The sequence below is a fragment of the Apium graveolens genome, chromosome 3, assembly GCF_009905375.1.
Source record: "Apium graveolens cultivar Ventura chromosome 3, ASM990537v1, whole genome shotgun sequence".
Lineage (NCBI taxonomy): Eukaryota > Viridiplantae > Streptophyta > Magnoliopsida > Apiales > Apiaceae > Apium > Apium graveolens.
This window is the reverse complement of record NC_133649.1, coordinates 78,080,696-78,099,339: the sequence shown is the minus strand read 5'-3', so window position 1 is coordinate 78,099,339 and position 18,644 is coordinate 78,080,696. Positions and strand designations below refer to the sequence as shown.

Below are 18,644 nucleotides of genomic sequence, written 5' to 3'. Positions count from 1 at the left end.
CTTATTTTTCCGGTTGTGTTTCAGGTACTTTAGCAAGCGTTTATGCAAACTCGTTCTCGTGCTCGCAAGAGGACTTTAGATACAGCTGAGGAGACAGACGAAGTTCTTGATATTCCGGAGAAGTTAGATTTTGAGGATTCGGATTCAGGAACTAAGCAGAAAGAACCAGTAAACATGGGAGATCGTATTGTTCAAGCTGATCCAGCTCTTATGGATTTTTCTCGGCCTAAAATTGATGACATTCAGTCAAGCATCCTTCATCCGGCTATTCAAGCTAACACCTTTGAAATCAAGCCGGGCACTATTCAGATGGTGCAGAATTCTGTTTCTTTTGGAGGAGCGGCAACTGAAGACCCCAACATGCACATAAGGAATTTTGTCAAGATCTGCAGCACTTTTAAGTATAATGGCGTGACTGATGAGGCTATCAAGTTGAGGCTTTTCCCATTCTCACTAAGGGACAAGGCTAAAGACTGGTTACATTCTGAACCAGCTGGGTCCATCACTACGTGGCAAGATCTTGCGCAAAAATTTCTGGTGAAGTTTTATCCGATGGCAAAGACTGCTGCTATGAGGAGTGCTCTTACTCAGTTTGCGCAGCAACCTACAGAATCTATGTGCGAGGCTTGGGAACGCTACAAGGAAATGTTGAGAAAATGTCCACATCATGGAATGCCGGATTAGATGGTGATCACTGGTTTCTATAATGGTTTGGGGGCCCAATCTCGGCCCATGCTCGATGCAGCAGCTGGAGGCGCCTTATGGGCTAAAAGCTATACTGAGGCATATAATCTTATAGAGACGATGGCTACAAATGAGCATCAAAACCCAACTCAGAGGATGACGTCAGGCAAGGTAGCAGGTATTCTGGAAGTTGATGCAGCCACCGCTATTGCAGCCCAGCTCCAAGCGCTATCAATGAAGGTTGATTCTCTGGCTACGTATGGAGTTAATCAAATAGCTATGGTTTGTGAGCTTTGTGCAGGTTCTCATGCTACGGATCAGTGTTCTCTTGTCAACGAATCTGTTCAGTATGTGAATAATTATCAGCGACAACAGCAGCCTGTGCCAGCGACCTATCATCCTAACAACAGAAATCATCCAAATTTCAGCTGGGGGAATAATCAGAATGCTATTCAGCCACCATATCAGCAAGGAGTGAGTAAACAGTTTAACCCACCTGGATTCCAGCAACCACAGCAGTATGCTACAAGGCAATCATATCCTCAACAGGGAAGTGCAGCTGCACCTACTAGTGCTGATTTTGAGGAACTTAAGCTGTTGTGCAAGAGTCAGGCGGTTTCTATCAAGACCTTGGAAAATCAAATCTGTCAATTAGCCAATGCAGTGCTCAATCGTCAACCTGACACTCTTCCCAGTGACACGGAAGTACCAGGCAGGAAGGAAGCTAAAGAGCAAGTCAAGGCTATTACCTTAAGGTCTGGAAAAGTAGCTGATGCTGAAAAGGCAAAAGAAGTAGAAGCTGAAATTAGAGGTGAAGAATCTAAGCAAAAGGAGAAAGCGGCGGAACCAAGGAAGACTACTGTTGCCTGAGGCTAATACAGGGGAGAAACAGCTCTATCCTCCACCACCTTTTCCTAAGAGATTGCAGCAACAAAAGCTGGATAGACAGTTCGGGAAGTTTCTGGAGGTGTTCAAGAAACTTCACATCAATATACCTTTCGCTGAGGCTCTGGAACAAATGCCCAGTTATGCGAAGTTTATGAAGACTATTCTTTCAAGGAAGGTGAAACTGGATGACCTTGAAACCGTTGCTCTCACGGAAGAATGCAGCGCTGTTCTGCAGCAAAAGTTACCACCAAAACTGAAAGATCCAAGAAGCTTCACCATTCCTTGCACCATTGGCAATCTGACTTTTGACAAGTGCCTTTGTGATTTGGGAGCAAGCATTAATCTGATGCCGTTGTCGATCTTTAAAAAGTTGGATCTGCCTGATCCAAAACCCACATACATGTCGCTACAATTGGCTGACCGTTCCATTACTTACCCAAGGGGCATAGTTGAGGATGTGCTCGTCAAGGTGGATAAGCTCTTCTTTCCAGCAGATTTTGTTATTCTGGATTTTGAGGAAGATAAGAAGATTCCCATAATCTTGGGAAGGCCTTTCTTGGCTACTGGCCGTACCTTGATAGATGTGCAAAAAGGTGAACTTACTATGCGGGTCCAAGATCAGGATGTGACCTTCAACGTATTCAAGGCAATGAAATTCCCTACAGAAGATGGGGAGTGCTTAAAATTGGATGTGATTGATTCTGCGGTTACTTCGGAACTCGATCACATGCTAATGTCTGATGCATTGGAAAAGGCCTTAGTGGGGGATTTTGACAGCGATGATGAAGATAGCAACGAGCAATTACAATATCTGAACGCTTCTCCCTGGAAGCGAAAGCTGGACATACCATTTGAATCTCTTGGTACTTCTGACCTCAAGAACGCTGAAGGGAAGCTCAAACCATCAATAGAGGAAGCACCTACCTTGGAGCTCAAGCCATTACCTAAGCACTTGAGGTATACTTTTTTAGGTGATTCATCTACGTTACCTGTTATTATTTCATCTGACCTTTCAGGTAGTGAGGAAGACAAGCTCTTAAGGATTTTGAGAGAATTCAAATCGGCTATAGGATGGACCATAGCAGACATCAAGGGGATAAGTCCTTCATATTGTATGCATAAAATTCTGTTAGAGGAAGGTAGTAAGCCAACTGTGGAACAGCAGCGAAGACTGAATCCCATCATGAAGGAGGTGGTGAAGAAAGAAATTCTGAAATGGCTAGATGCAGGCATCATTTATCCTATTTCTGACAGCTCGTGGGTGAGCCCCGTACAATGTGTACCTAAGAAGGGAGGTATCACTGTGGTCGCAAATGAAAAGAATGAGCTCATCCCTACTCGAACAGTTACAGGATGGAGAGTATGCATGGATTATAGAAAAGTGAACAAAGCCACAAGGAAGGATCACTTCCCTCTTCCATTTATTGATCAGATGCTTGACAGATTGGTGGGACATGAGTATTTTTGTCTTCTGGATGGTTATTCCGGGTATAATCAGATTTGTATTGCACCAGAGGATCAGGAAAAGACTACCTTCACTTGTCCATTTGGCACGTTTGCTTTTCGCAGAGTTTCGTTTGGGTTATGTGGCGCACCGGCCACCTTTCAGAGATGTATGATGGCTATATTCTCTGACATGATTGGAAATAACGTCGAAGTGTTCATGGATGACTTTTCCGTCTTTGGACACTCATATGATGAATGTTTGAATAATCTGCGCGCCGTACTCAAAAGATGCGTGGAAACTAATTTGGTGCTCAATTGGGAGAAATGTCATTTTATGGTGCGTGAAGGCATTATCCTTGGGCATAAGGTCTCTAGCAAGGGTCTGGAGGTGGACAAGGCCAAGGTGGGAGTCATTGAAAATCTTCCCCCCACCTAATTCTGTGAAAGGAATCCGTAGTTTTCTTGGTCATGCGGGTTTTTATCGGCGATTCATCAAGGACTTTTCAAAGATATCTAAGCCGTTGTGCAATTTGCTTGAGAAAGATGTGCCTTTCAAATTTGATGATGAATATTTGGCAGCATTCGAGACTCTCAAGAAGAGTTTGATCACTGCACCAGTTATTACAGCACCGGATTGGACAGAACCGTTTGAGATGATGTGTGATGCAAGTGATTATGCGGTAGGTGCAGTTCTGGGACAGCGCAAGAAAAATCTCTTCCATGTGGTCTACTATGCGAGTAAGACTTTAAATGGTGCCCAATTGAACTACACCACTACTGAGAAGGAGCTTTTGGCTATAGTCTTTGGTTTTGAGAAATTTCGATCTTATCTGCTTGGTACGAAAGTAACAGTATTCACTGATCATGCAGCTATTCGCTATCTGGTTTCCAAGAAGGATTCGAAGCCGAGACTCATTCGTTGGGTGCTTTTACTTCAGGAATTTGAGTTAGAGATCAAAGATAGAAAAGGTACTGAGAATCAAGTAGCTGACCATCTCTCTAGGTTGGAGAATCCCGATTCTACTTCACAAGATAGGACATTAATCAATGAATCTTTTCCGGATGAGCAGTTGTTTGCAATTCAGGAGGAAGAACCATGGTTTGCAGATATTGTAAACTATCTCGTCAGCAATATAATGCCTCCTAATTTAACATCCGTTCAAAAGAAGAAGTTTCTGCATGAGGTGAAGTGGTATATGTGGGATGAACCATATTTGTTTAGACAGGGAGCTGACCAGATCATCAGGAGATGTATCCCGTTCTGTGAGACGGAGGGGATATTACGAGACTGCCATTCCACGGTTTATGGTGGACACTATGGCGGTGAGAAGACGACAGCTCGTATTCTGCAAGCAGGTTTTTTCTGGCCTACTTTGTTCAAGGATGCTCATCGGTTTGTTTTAAGGTGTGATCGTTGCCAAAGAGTGGGAAATTTGTCAAGGAAGGATGAAATGCCATTAAATGTGATGCTTGAAGTCGAGGTCTTTGATGTATGGGGAATCGATTTCATGGGGCCTTTTATCTCGTCTTGCAATAATCAGTACATCTTGCTGGCAGTCGATTATGTCTCAAAATGGGTCGAAGTTAAAGCTTTACCGACAAATGATGCAAAGGCAGTGCTAAATTTTCTTCATAATCAAATTTTCACAAGGTTTGGAACACCTCGGGTAATCATAAGTGATGAAGGATCGCATTTTTGCAACCGTAAGTTCAATTCTATGATGCAGCGTTATAATGTGAATCATCGAGTAGCTACTGCCTATCATCCGCAAACAAATGGTCAAGCGGAAGTGTCTAACAGAGAGATAAAGCGCATTCTAGAGAAGGTTGTTTGTCCGTCAAGGAAGGATTGGTCTTTAAAGCTCGATGAAGCTGTTTGGGCTTACAGAACAGCATACAAAACTCCACTTGGGATGTCACCGTTTCAGTTGGTGTACGGTAAGGGATGTCATCTACCTGCGGAGCTTGAGCATAAGGCCTACTGGGCATTGAAGAAGTTGAACCTGGATTTAGATGCAGCTGGTAAGAAAAGAATGCTTCAGCTTAATGAACTGGATGAATTTCGACTTCAAGCGTACGAAAATAACAAAATGTATAAGGAAAAGGTGAAGAGGTGGTACGATAGGAAGCTACATCCAAAGTTATTTGTGCCAGGGCAACAAGTTCTCTTATTCAACTCTCGGCTCCGACTTTTTCCTGGGAAGTTGAAATCAAGGTGGTCTGGACCTTTTATTGTCAAAACTGTGTCTCCACATGGAGCGGTGGAAATTTTTGAGAATGATCCGGACCAAGCATTCAAGGTTAACGGTCAGCGGTTGAAGCACTACTATGGGGACATGGCAAACCGAGAAGTGGTTAGTGCCATTTTGTTGACTACTTGAGCAGGGTACGAAACGTCAAGCTAATGACGAAAAAGAAGCGCTGTGTGGGAGGCAACCCATGAATTGTTGTTACAGGAACCCTTAGAAGTTAATAACCTATCCAAAAACACAAAAAAATCAGAAAACAGGGGCTGAAATTTTTTTTTTCCAGTGACCCCCTGAGCGCCCGCTCAGCTTTGCTGAGCGACCGCACAGCAAGCTGAGCGCCCGCTCAGCTTTGCTGAGCGACCGCGCAGCAAGCTGAGCGCCCGCTCAGTTTTGCTGAGCGACCGCTCAGGGGTCGAGTACCAGAAATTTTTTTACAGTTCAGAAAAAAAAAACACAAAAATAGTTTTAGCCCATAAACCCACGATTTGTTCCCACTACCCCATCAGTTTACTCCTTAATTCCCAAACCCTACTCTAATCCACACCCTATATATACATACACCTATCCTACATATCTCCCACAAAACTTCCTACACTTAAACCCTCTCACAAACATCAAAAATCAGTTCTTACACACTTTTATTCACGAATCGATGGCACCCAAGAGAGCACGCACTATTGACAGCAGCAGCACAGTTCCTACTGCTGATTCATCGAGGGGTACTGCTGCAAGGCCTCGGTTAACTGACAGAGATGCGGAGGAGGAGTACACTAGGCTGTTGGGGAAGCCGATTCTGAAGGAGAGGGGGTTTTTACCATCGGGGAGGGATGGTGAGTTGCTGCCCATGATTGCAGAGAAGGGGTGGATAGCTTTTTGTGAGTCACCCGAAGCAGTACCGATGAGCGTTGTTCGTGAGTTTTACGCGAACGCGAAGGCCGAAAAGAATGGGTTTTCTGTGGTCCGAGGGCTGACGGTTGATTATCATCCTGCGGTGATTCGCCGTGTGATTGGACAGCGAGAGAGGAAGCCCGAGGAGGAGAACTGGAATGAAAAGACTGCTGAGGATTTTGACTTGGATTTGATTTGTGCGACTCTCTGTCGACCGGGCACAGTTTGGACCTTCTTCGCATGCACACGAGGTCACAGTTGAGAGAGCACAGTTGTTGTGGGGAATTCTGAATGAGGAATACTATGTGGACCTTGGTGAGTTTATCTACCAAGGAATTCTGAAGTTTTTGAGGGGAGCGAAGCATATGAACATCCCTTATGCATCTACGGTTACGAAGCTATGCCGAGCAGTGGGAGTGAACTGGCCGGCTCATGAGCAGTTGCAGTTGCCAACAGCTCCGATTGATTCTGGCACTCTGAATGGGATGCAGGAGTGGACCGGTGGTGAGCCTGAGGAGCATGGGCTGGGTTATCGTCTTCCAGGAGGGCGTCCAGCACGAGGTGCTACTATGGCTAGGCCAGGGCGTGATGAGGCTGGTTCTTCGAGAGCTCAGGAGGGTGCTGGGATGGTTGATTCCCAGTATAGGAGGCTTTCACGGCGGATGGATGCCATGTATGAGACGCAGAGCAGGTTTGCTCAGGAGCTCACCCTTGCGTTAGGGACTGCTTTTCGAGGCCTTGGAGCTGATATCCAGTGGCCAGTTTTTGGTGAGGACTCTGCATACCCGCCGCCTGATACTCCACCCACTGAGGGTGATGATGATGATGACTCCGAGTAGGTATACCCTGTGTTCCTTTCTACTACTTTCACTGAGGACAGTGAAGATTTTTAGTTTGGGGGTGGTAGTTAAGGAATATTGTGTGTGTGTTATTTAGTTGCATATTCATGATAGTTTAGTTCATATAGTTGCATAATTTATGCCATATAGTTTTTTTTTATTAGTTGCATAATTTATGCCATATAGTTTTTTTTATGAATGTCATGTAGCTCATGCATTTACCATGATCCCTTTTGCAATGATTTATCGACTGAATTGTGATATTGATGCGAGTGTAGTGATAGCATTAAAGTGATATTAAGTTGTGTAGGTTGATATGCATGCTAGAAACAATTGTAAGTCCACTAAGTCTTAGAGAATGCGTAAGGGCTAGATTGTTGTTATGATTTGGTTGTTTTCAAGGTCAATCTACTTATTATGCTTAGAATTCGATTATAGGTTCTTAGTGATAAAGACATGAAAAAGAAAAATTTTGGAGAAAAAATATGGAAGTTGTTGCTAGTTGTGGCTAGGCGTCAAATGGCTAGTAGCCGGCTCGCATATGGTGCGAGTAGTCTAGGGTTGAGCAAGATGGAGCGAAACGCACTTGCTCAGAAGTTATAAAAAAAAAATAAAAAAAAATTGCATAATTGATCAAGAGTGGGCTCTTTGGTATTCGAGTTATTAAGTTCTTAGGGGACTTTGTGCCTAGTGACCTAAGGCTTTTAGAGTCTGGGATCCGCTAACCTAACGCTCGTTACATGGATATCATTGTATAAGTCTTTTGTGGACCTCACTCATTGCACGGTCAAATAAGCATTTGAGTTGTAAATAAAAAGCATGATTCCGTAGTAAGCTCCAGAGTTCTTGTAGTGTTGTATATCACTTTGTGCCTAGAATTTTTTATTCTTTGTATAATCGTAGGATTGCCTTGAGGATAGTCTAGTCATAGTAATTGGTCTAGTTCCGAAGCATATCTGTTAAGCATTTGCACACACCACGTTTCTGGCTGCATGTCCGTTTGCATGAGTTTATTGATCTTTAGTTGTCTAACTGCATTCGTTAAGATGTGACAATTTGGTTGGTTAATTGTAGTAAGGGGGATCGCTGCATTTTCATATAGATTGCATTCATGCATGTTTTTATTTGTTTTTTAGTCTGTGACGCTTGAGGACAAGCATCGATTTAAGTTTGGGGGTGTGATAAGTGGCATTATATACCACTTAGAGCGTCTTAAAATGGCTTAAATTGGTGTCTTGAAATCAAGTATTTTGTGTATTTGATGCGTTTTTCTAGTGTTTATGCATTTCAGGGTTTTAGTTGCATTTCGGGGGAGGAATCATCAAGAATAAGCCTTGGCATGTGTTCACCATTGCGAGAGAAAAGAAACGGGCAGATTACGGCGAAGAAACGGAGCGAAATCAGAATTTTTCCAGAAGAGGTCTGAGCGCCCGCTCAGCATTGCTGAGCGCCCGCTCAGCATTGCTGAGCGCCCGCTCAGCATTGCTGAGCGGCCGCGCAGCAAGCTGAGCGCCCGCTCAGCTATGCTGAGCGGCCGCGCATGGTCGGGAAAAAAGACAAATTATTTTAGGACTTCTACTTCTGTTTGGTTTCCACTTCTATGTAATCTGAGTTTTATGGGACTATTATATAAGTAGATTTGAGACGTTTTCATAGGAGTGGATTGAAGAAGATTGTGTTTTTACGCAAGGAGCGAAGGAGATAAGGAAGAAGACCGATTTAGCACACCGCAACGAAGAGGAAGCATATATTCTTGTGATTCTTGTTTCGTTGTAACGTTGGATGCTAGTTTTCTTGCTTTGAACTTATTTACTCTTGTGACGTACTCTGTTTTAATATAATTAGTTTAGTTATTATTTTCTTGTGTTTGTTTATCATGATTTCATATGAACCCATGATGTCAATAAGTGCTATTATGGGCTAATCGTGATCATGGGGTTGCAACGGATTTATTATGGAATTCTTTAGTTAATTGTTTAATACTTTAGTGTGTGATGATTGCATGATATCTAGTATTGGTTGTGCGTATTCGTCTTATGTGCGTCGCGAACATATAAGATAGGGTGTTAATCTCTTGTGAAGCGACGGTGGATCTTGAGATTTAGAACTTGCCATGCTAGCATAGGTTCATGTACGTTGTGCATGATTAGTGGGTAACTCTAACAGTTTTATTTGCCCTATGTAATCAAAAAGAATAACTTGTGCTTAAATCGTTGTGTTGTCAATTTCTGTAGACATATGGGAACTCAACATAATTGATGACTATTTAACTTCTATCTTAATTGTGGATGCTTGGTAGAATGGTATTAGTACAATGAAAGTTGGCTTTTATCAGTTTCGTGTTATTCGATTAATATCATCACTGTCACATGCTAAAGGTAATAACAATGGCTATAGAAGGAAGTAATAATGAAGTTGTGATCTCATGAGTGTTTTATTATTGACAAATTGAAGTGTTAGTTAAGTGATTAATTAAGTAGTTAATTATAGTTAATATTTAATCAACAATTTTAAGTGTTATTATCTTAACATTGAGAAGTAATCATACATTGGTGAGTGAGTTTAATTAGACAATAATTTAGTCTGAGTCTCTGAGGGAACGAACTAGAAAGTATTCTATATTACTTGCGAACGCGTATACTTACGTGAATATTAGTGCGTGTTTTCGCCCTAACAATATACACCTAATCTGAAAAACACAGACACATGCAAATTAGATTTTCCTAAGAAGTAGCTTCAAGGGGAGCTAGGTACTTCTATTTTTCTGAAGCCACTACTTTCACATTATAGTCTGTACTATTACTTCTGTTGTGTGTGTTGTTCAATATTACCCATAGTGAGTGCCGCTAGAGTTTTCATAAATTCGGATAAGAGACAGGAGTGTTGGATTGTGCGAGAAAACTGTCTGATGTCTGCACGAACAAGACAGACTGATTAAACGAAGAATGCACAAATCTTAGAAATATAATTATACTTATAATTCAGCCATAGAATCCGCTAACACTTCATTTTTGGATAAGAAATATTAAAGCACTATATACATCGCCTATCTATAAATCTGAACCTGGAATCCTGCTAAACAGGATTTCAGATTATTCCAAAATGGTTATGAAAAGTTTTGACTAACTATAGTTGTACACTACCTAATACTCAAATCCAAATGCTTCCAAATGCTTCTTCAAGAGCCCTTTTCTTGCTTAATTCAATGCTCCACCCTCCAGCTTTTCCGCCTCTTTCTGCTTTGAGTTTCATCATTTCTTCATCATCAAATTGATAGCCCAGCATCTCATGTCCTGACCCAATTGGAATCGGCTGAGCTATGGCACCTCCAGCAACTGCAGGTGCATAATTCCCCCCTGCACCGATTGCACCTTGAGAGCTCTGACCACCAGTCTAAAAAAAATACCAGTTGGTTGATTTGATATCAAACTCTTTTAAATTTTTCTGCGAAGTCCACAAGTTTCATTCTGCAATTTTTTCACTAACACATGCTAAACTTGTAAATCCCTACAGATCCGGATAACAATCCGGCATAACTAATCCCATCAATATTAATCCTATGGATTAAATAATCATATCCTATGTTTGTTTTGAAGGATTAAGTGTATGATTGGACTATAACCTTTAAAATTTTGTATCACGTTTGTTTTGTGGAATAGTCATTAGGATTAAAATATAATCCTTTAAATTTTTCAATCCTATGTTTGTTTTAAATGGTATTATAATGAGGGGATTGTAATCCTTTAAAAAATGACTTAATGGAGGGAATTAAATAATACCTCCTCCAACCAAGTATTAGAGGGGATTACAATCCAATCCCCCTACTCCAACATAACAAACAAGGGATATGATAATTTAAAGGATAATAATCCTTCGATTAAGGAGGAATAAGTTTTTAGAAAACAAACATGGAATTAGAAAATTTAAAGGATAATAATTCTATCCTAAACTTAATACTATGAAACAAACATGGCCAAGTATATTCTCTCTTCGAACGTAACAGGTGAACCGATGCAGCCTGACAATTTATTGATAACTTCTCATATACAACAAAAGGAATGCATGATGTTCTAGTGCTTGTTGTTTGGACTAACATTAAAACACAGTGAAGGGGCAAATGTATTGAGAATGTATCAAAAAATGCACTCTCCAAACAGTAAGACTGCCAACATATTACATACGTATCCCAGTTAGGGTAATTTAGGTCATTACACCTGAATAATCTAACATAGGAAGAACTAATTCCTCATGCAGCGGTTAAAAAGAGAACAAATTATAACACCATTCTCACTTAACATCAATGAAGAAATATGAATGTGTGCATAGTAGAATAGGATTGAAGGCAAGAGCCAGTTGGCAGCCAAAAAAAAAAGCCAATTGGAATCACATGACTCACCGCATCGAAGTCAGTATGAACAGGCTGTCCCTTGCTTGCTGCTAATGCTGCTGCATACTCTTCTGCCTACTTGACACAGTAACAATAGCTCCAGTCATGAAAATGTCGGAAGTAGATCAAAATATTTAACAAGAACGATTTACAATATCACACAGAAAACTAGAAACACATAATGCGGAAGAAACCTTCCGAGCTTGGGCATTCATTATCTGCTCAGAATTTTCTTTCTGGTACTGGGAAATCCTTGCTTCAATAGCAGGAACATCTACTCCTTCAACCATATTTACTACTGCAAAATAAATGTAATAACATGAGAAACCATCACATTGCCTGAATAAGACTAATGTGGTCAATCCACGCACATAAATATATTGAAGCTTTTATTACTGTGACTTCACTTATCAATTGCAAGTGAGAACAGAAGTCTAAGAGACATAATGTCGTTATTACCATGTTCGATAACTATATATCATCAATTCTTCCAATAGACCAACATAAAAATCTCAAAAGTGAAGTTCAACAACTAAAATACTTACTCATGTCCTCCACCTCCTCCAAGTAATCATTATACTCTCTTCGCGAAGAAAAATCCTCTTCTCTTTTATTAAATCTGTGCATTAATCATACAAGTCGAGGAAATAAGTCCCTCTTCCTTTTAGTACCAAGGTGCACATAAAAATATGCTACAACATATTAGCAAAAAAAATAACCGCAAAGCAAAGCCATGTGTTAAAGGGATAACAAAGTCACTCGAAATTGCTTCTAAACTGAAATATACAAATTTGAGTAACCAATGCACTCTGATCAATACATTTACACGAAACATATCCAGTATATTCCTCGGTTCAGAAACACTATTTCTACCATCATTACACTATATTAATCATCATTACATGATATATATTTCATTAGAAACTTAATTTTAATCAAGTAAACCACTAATTAGCAGTACAAAATATCCATTGAGAGAGGGAGGGAGGGAGGGATGGAGGGAGGGAGAGGGAGAGAGAGAGAGAGAGAGAGAGAGAGAGAGAGAGAGAGAGAGTTGTTACATATTGGATATGCGTTTGCGGATGGCCATCTCCTTGGCGAAAGTAGTGGAACCCGCCGCCACAACCACCATTCTCAATTAGACGCCGCCGATTATTCCCGGGCACGCTGGAGATTTTACAATTCGTCGGTGACCGTGAACGCCTATTACAACCAAAATGTTGGGCTAATTTATTTATATTTTTTTTAAAAATAACACAGAATCGGATAACGAAAAAGAAAGAATAAATAAGCAATTTTTTAATATCTGTATTTAAAAGATTATTAAGTTGTAGCGGAGCATCTCCGTAAATCATATAATCTTAATATGTTTTTAGAGGGGAGCTAGGTTTCTAAAAATATTTTTAAATATTTTATTTCAAATAATATGAGTAGTAAATGGCGGATTTTAATTTATGAACATATATTATGTGGGGTTTCATTATATATTCAAAAAGGTTGTTATTATATGATACATCATCCTTTGAAAACAAATTTGGTTAACCTAATATTTCTCTTTACTTCCTTGCTATACAATCAAATTACCCTCTTATTACAATCAAATTACCCTCTTATTATATGTATATACATACAATAACAGTTGGGAGGATTTGTTGATTTAATCCCAAATTTATTCCTAGCATGTTGGATTAAGTATAAATTTGTGTTGGTCAATGAAATCAAACATATTTGGAAGTAGTAGTTGCATGTATTGGAGTATTTGTCTTTCATTGCAAAGTTAATTACGAGAGGGAGACAAACCGCTCCGATCATACAATTACGTTCGTGTGAAAAATCTTTGAATTGTGTTCAAATTCTTATACTCCTTTTGACTCTTTGGAAGGATCAAAGTTTTAACCATTGCAACCAACCGCTCTGAATCAAAATTTTGTCACTGCGGAAGTTTGGGGGAATTTTTGTGACTTACGATAGTCACTGTTGGTTTGTGATAATTCAAATATTTAGTTTGGAGAGTGATCTCCGAGGGAAATAGTTTGAGACATCAAAAAAAGTGCAAAATGAGAAATAGAAGGGGCTTACGACAATGAACCAATGAACGAAACTTTTTACGGTAATAACTATGTGAAGAAGGCCATGGGCTGAGTTATTGTATCATTATTTATCGTTGTCTCGCTTACTGTACTTATGTTTATGAATCATTACTTACCTAGAACACACATATGTGTGCACACAAGTCAGGGGTCTTTTGAGGAAACAACCTCTTCATTCTTTGGAATGAGGGTAAGGCTGCGTACGATATACCCTCCCCAGACACTGCCCTAGGCGGTATTATTGGGTACGATTGATTGATTGATTGATTAACATTTCTCTTTTTTAATATCTTGCATGTTTCTTAATTTTTTAACTAAATCATATTAGGGCGTCGAGACTATAGTAAATCATAGGGGTAAGAACGGTTCGGGTTAAGTCGCAGTATCCGCATAAATCGACCGATATTAAACTGACTCAAACCGGAATCATAATTTGGTTTGCAAACTTGGTTCAACTAGTTTAAAAATTCACGAGTTATTGGTTAATTTCGGTTTTACCTTAAACCAATCCGCTTACAATCTGAATTGCATCAATATATCTACACATTTATATCACAATTTTATATTTATGATTATATAATGTAAAGCAATTTTATTTTATAATCATAAACTAAATCCGTATATAATCTCATTAAATAATCACCTACTAATCATATATTTCGGTCAATTGTGTATTATTTTTCCTTGGAAACAATGTCGAAGACTTTTGTAATTGTTTTGCATTGAACATTTATTTGTTGCAACTAAATTGATCAAAATACTATTAAACGTTAGTCATTTATAATAAATACAAGTATTTCACTTTACTATAAAAATAATAATTTTTATTAATTATGTGAACTCAAGAAGAGAAGTTTAAAAAAGAAGATATTATTTTATTTTTCGAGTTTACTAATAATAGATGGTATAAATAGTTAAAATTCACTAAACTGAACTGAATAAAATTAAATTGAACGATTTATTTTTATTAAATTACGACGTACGGGTTGATTTGAATTTATTCAAAACCGCAATGGTTCCTGCAAGCACCTATGCTAAATCATCTATATGATAAATCTAGAATACATATTTCCTAGGGCTGTAATTCGTGCCAAGCTGCTCGCAAGCAGCTCGAACTCGAACTCGTTTATGACGACCCGACTCGGCTCGATAATTTATACGAGTCGAGCTCAAACCAAGTTTTATGCCCGTTTATTTATACGAGTCGAGCCGAGTATACTCGAGACTCGAATTCAACTCGACTCGAACTCGAAAGTTCGACTCGGCTCGACTCGAACTCGAACTCGTTTTAAAAAAACATATAATTTGTAAAAAATATTACATACTAAATTATCAAAAATTTAATTCATGACTTCTTGGTTCCTGACTTCTTGCCATTGCACAATATGATTATACAGTCACAAACAATGCAAAAGTCCAAGCATCTTAGTGCTGCTAGAACAAGAAAATTAAATAAATCCATATTACAATTTTCCACTTGAATGTATCTACAAAATTCACATTATAATTGCTAACAGGGAATCTACTATATATTCATCATTCATCAAGTGCACTGCATATTCAGCATTTGTACTCCAGGTGGCAGTCAGGATAAAAGCAAAACTAAGGTCTAAAGACCATAAAAAAATATTAGCAATCTGCACTCTACAGAAGAAAAAAAGAGAAAATTAAATCTAGCTGGTAGCTACCAATAATTTGATGATGTATTTTAATAATACTTTTACATTTTAATTGAGAATCATGTTTATTTTATACATACCTTGACCTTGTAATGTAGTCAATAGATAGAATACTACCTAGACAGGTAAAACTATCTCCACTGGTTTCAAATCTTTTTTCTAAGAAAAAACATTTGAAGATAAATTAGTCATATAACAAGCCTTCCATGTCTCAGATCCCAAATTTATAAAAATTAAAGTACTGAATGTGAAGAGATTGAGTTAGTTTTTTACCTGACTTGATTTCTTTAATCCATAAATTTCACGTGCCCAATCAGCTCCACACAACAACATCTCTACGGTTTCAGTTTTTAAACATGATTGATGTGGCTCAATAACTCGGCTTCCGGCACTAAAAGTAGCCTCTGATGCAATAATACTAAGAGGAACAGCTAATATGTCACGGGCCATTCGTGATAATATAGGATATTTAACACTATTCCCTTTCCACCATGATAGAGCATCAAACTGTTTTGCTGAGGACTCGTTAAGAATAAAAATGCCCTCTGATAAGTAATCATCTAATTCAGATTTGACCGGTTCAAGAGCAGTCCCACTTTCAGGAATAAAAGCCTCATACTCACTCATACCAGCTGGAATTTCTTTATCATCAGAACAATTATATTTATCAGAGGAAGAAATCTGACTAGAATCTGGTGCCAGCCCTTTCATTTTAGAATCTTCAGCAACATACTCTTGATACAAATCATGTAAGACAACATTCAAATGTGCCAATTTTTGTTCACTTTGACCTTCCAGGGGATAAATAACCGGGAAACAATAACTAAGAAGTTTTAATTTAAATCTCGGATCCATCATAGCCCCTATAGACATCATCAAGTTACTCTCGCCCCAATATTTATCAAATTTTTTCTTCATTGCATTAGCCATATCCCTCATATACAAATTTGAGTCACCCACCTTTTTATCTATCAATTCTTTCACCCTTTTGAGTTCCGAAAGAAATAAGTTAGAAGTTGGGTATTGGCTGCATGAAACTATTTTAGTGGCACCTTCAAATATGTGTAATAATGAGCAAACATGTCTAACTTTTTCCCAATCTTCTTCACTCTATTCATATTCATTAAAAGCTCTATCCCAAAGTGCAAACCTAGGAAACACATCTTTAAACTGAAGGGCAGCATGCAACATGTAATACATGTAATTCCATCTGGTGGAAACATCCAGAATTAACTTCTTTGATTTCAGTTGCAATAACTTAACTATTTCAGCAAATTTAATTAGACGACCTTCTGAAGCACAAACATATTTTACCCCATCCCTAATTCTATTAACAATCAGATTAATATGCTTGAGTCCATCATGAACACAAAGATTTAAAATATGCGCGCAACATCGCACATGAAATAACTTTCCATCAACAGGTAACGGTCTTAAATTTCTAAGGCTAAAGAAATCTTTCAAAGTCCTAATAGCTACATCATTAGCCTTAGCATTATCAACAGTTACGGTACTAATTTTATCTTCAATTCCCCAATCAAGCAGAGATTTATATAACGAATCATCAATGATATATCCAGAATGAGGAGGGGGGACATTACAAAAGTTAAGAACCCTTGAATTTAGCTTCCAATCTATATCTATCCAGTGCGCAGTGATTACCATATATCTTAGCTTTTGATGGGAAGAAGTCCACATATCAGTAGTTATATTAATCTTCTAGGCAGACTTAAACTTCTCCTTAAATTTCTTTTTTTTTTCAATTTCGTATGTAGTGTTACAATCACCTTTTAATGTTCCCCTGGTTATCTTTTGGTATAAAGGTGTTGCGGTCCTCATAATTTTATTAAACATAAAACTTTCGACATGCATAAAAGGTAACTCATTAATCATAATATAATGAGATATCTTTTCTCTCATAAGTGCATGATCATATTTAAAAGAAGCAAGCTTTACCTCATCAGTAGAACCTTCTCTTTGAAATTGAAGTTGTGTTTGTAAAGTGCCACCATGTTCCTTTAAACATTTTTCCAAATGTCTCTTCATCGCGGAAGTCGAAGAACTGTCACTTTTTAAAAACTCTTTACCACATAACTTGCATCTCGAACCTTTTTTAGTACCATCCTTAAACTCTACCATATAATTCCAAACACTAGATGTTTTTTCCTTCCTTTTTTCTGGTAGGGCTTGTCACTCCTAAGTTGCTCAGAGCTCTTCTTTTCAAATTCTTTTTCTGTTCCTTGCGAAGTTGTAATTGTATCTTTATCACTAACAACAGGCTTAGTAGGCTTTTTAGACAACAATGATAATTCTTCTTGTTCACAATCATCCTCTGACACAGATTCATCCGCACAACTTTAAATTGTCATATGACTTGCATCAATGTAAGGTGCAGTGGGTGGAAAAATCTCATCATTACGAGTTTTCCTCTTCTTGGTATTATTTAATTCGTCCATAATACCTTTTTCCCCTGCATCATAACATCAGGAAAGAATATGTGAGCCAATGTAAAATTGACAAATAAAATCTGACTTAAAATTCCCAAAAGCTGACTTAATCTTACAAGTAAAAAATATATGACAAACAATTAAAACTGTAAGTTATATTCTATATAAGAATCTAATATGCATCCTCGTAAATACTAGTAATAACAATATTTTTCATATAAATTCCTCACAAATCAGGACAGAATTAACTTAATTTCATAGCTTAAGAGCTAATTAAAGTACTTCTAATTATAACCCCTTCAAGGGGCCCCACAATAGTATCAAAAAAGTAATAATAAATAAATCAAAACATTACAAAAAGATGAAAGCTTTTTGTAAAATTAAACAAGAACAAAGCATAAGCATATGCTCAAATACCCAATCCTAATAAAATGACTATGTAAGGAATCTCAACTGCATATATTAACTTGTGGGTTGTGGCTAATAAAAGTAAGAAATCTCAACTGCATATATTTACTTGTGGTTGTGGGTATCGAAGATATATTGGATCTATTGTTTGTATAAACACAGTCGAATTCAACAAAAGAAATAAAAGCAATAGATTGTTACCTCTTTGATAAGAATAGAACTGGATTTGGATTGAATTTGGATCGCAACTCGATCGTAAATCGTGAGTATGAAATCCTAGAATGTTTGATAGTTGAACGGCGAAGTACTATGTATTGTTTTGGGATAAAGTTCATTTTTTAATTTTTAATCAATATAAGAGTATATGTGTGTGTAATAATATAATAGGTTGGGCTTTACAAACTGTGGGCTGAGCCTGAGCTTAAACTTTTGAATTTAGGCTGTAGATTAATTTGAACTTAATCGAGTAACCCGACTCGACTCGTTAAGATCCGGCTCGTTATAACTCGCGAGCCGGCTCGTACGATAACCGAGTTGAGTTCGGCATAAAATGTTGGCTCGAATAGGTTTAACGAGCCGGTCGTCGTTTAATTTTGACCCGAATTATGTCCGACTCGAAACTCGGCTCGCTCGGTCTCT

General features: G+C 38.4%; 2 protein-coding genes and 1 non-coding gene across 3 annotated transcripts; all 3 read right to left on the bottom strand.

The window, feature by feature from the left end:
- Nucleotides 1–567: 567 nt before the first annotated feature.
- LOC141715646 (small nucleolar RNA R71) lies at nt 568–674 on the bottom strand. Its single transcript, XR_012572401.1, has one exon. It is a non-coding gene; the product is annotated as a small nucleolar RNA R71 (small nucleolar RNA).
- A 9,274-nt stretch (nt 675–9,948) lies between these two features.
- LOC141712468 (uncharacterized) lies at nt 9,949–12,625 on the bottom strand. The gene is made up of 5 exons (XM_074515437.1): nt 12,443–12,625; nt 11,927–12,000; nt 11,576–11,679; nt 11,391–11,456; nt 9,949–10,387 (listed from the first exon to the last, which is right to left on the bottom strand). Exons 1-5 carry the CDS (start codon nt 12,511–12,513, stop codon nt 10,145–10,147), a joined length of 558 nt encoding a protein of 185 aa, XP_074371538.1. The 5' UTR covers nt 12,514–12,625; the 3' UTR covers nt 9,949–10,144.
- Nucleotides 12,626–14,911: 2,286 nt separating this feature from the next.
- LOC141710784 (zinc finger BED domain-containing protein RICESLEEPER 2-like) lies at nt 14,912–18,327 on the bottom strand. The gene is made up of 5 exons (XM_074513311.1): nt 18,207–18,327; nt 17,107–17,620; nt 15,424–16,135; nt 15,231–15,309; nt 14,912–15,115 (listed from the first exon to the last, which is right to left on the bottom strand). Exons 2-4 carry the CDS (start codon nt 17,160–17,162, stop codon nt 15,268–15,270), a joined length of 810 nt encoding a protein of 269 aa, XP_074369412.1. The 5' UTR covers nt 17,163–17,620; nt 18,207–18,327; the 3' UTR covers nt 14,912–15,115; nt 15,231–15,267.
- Between the last annotated feature and the right edge of the window lie 317 nt (nt 18,328–18,644).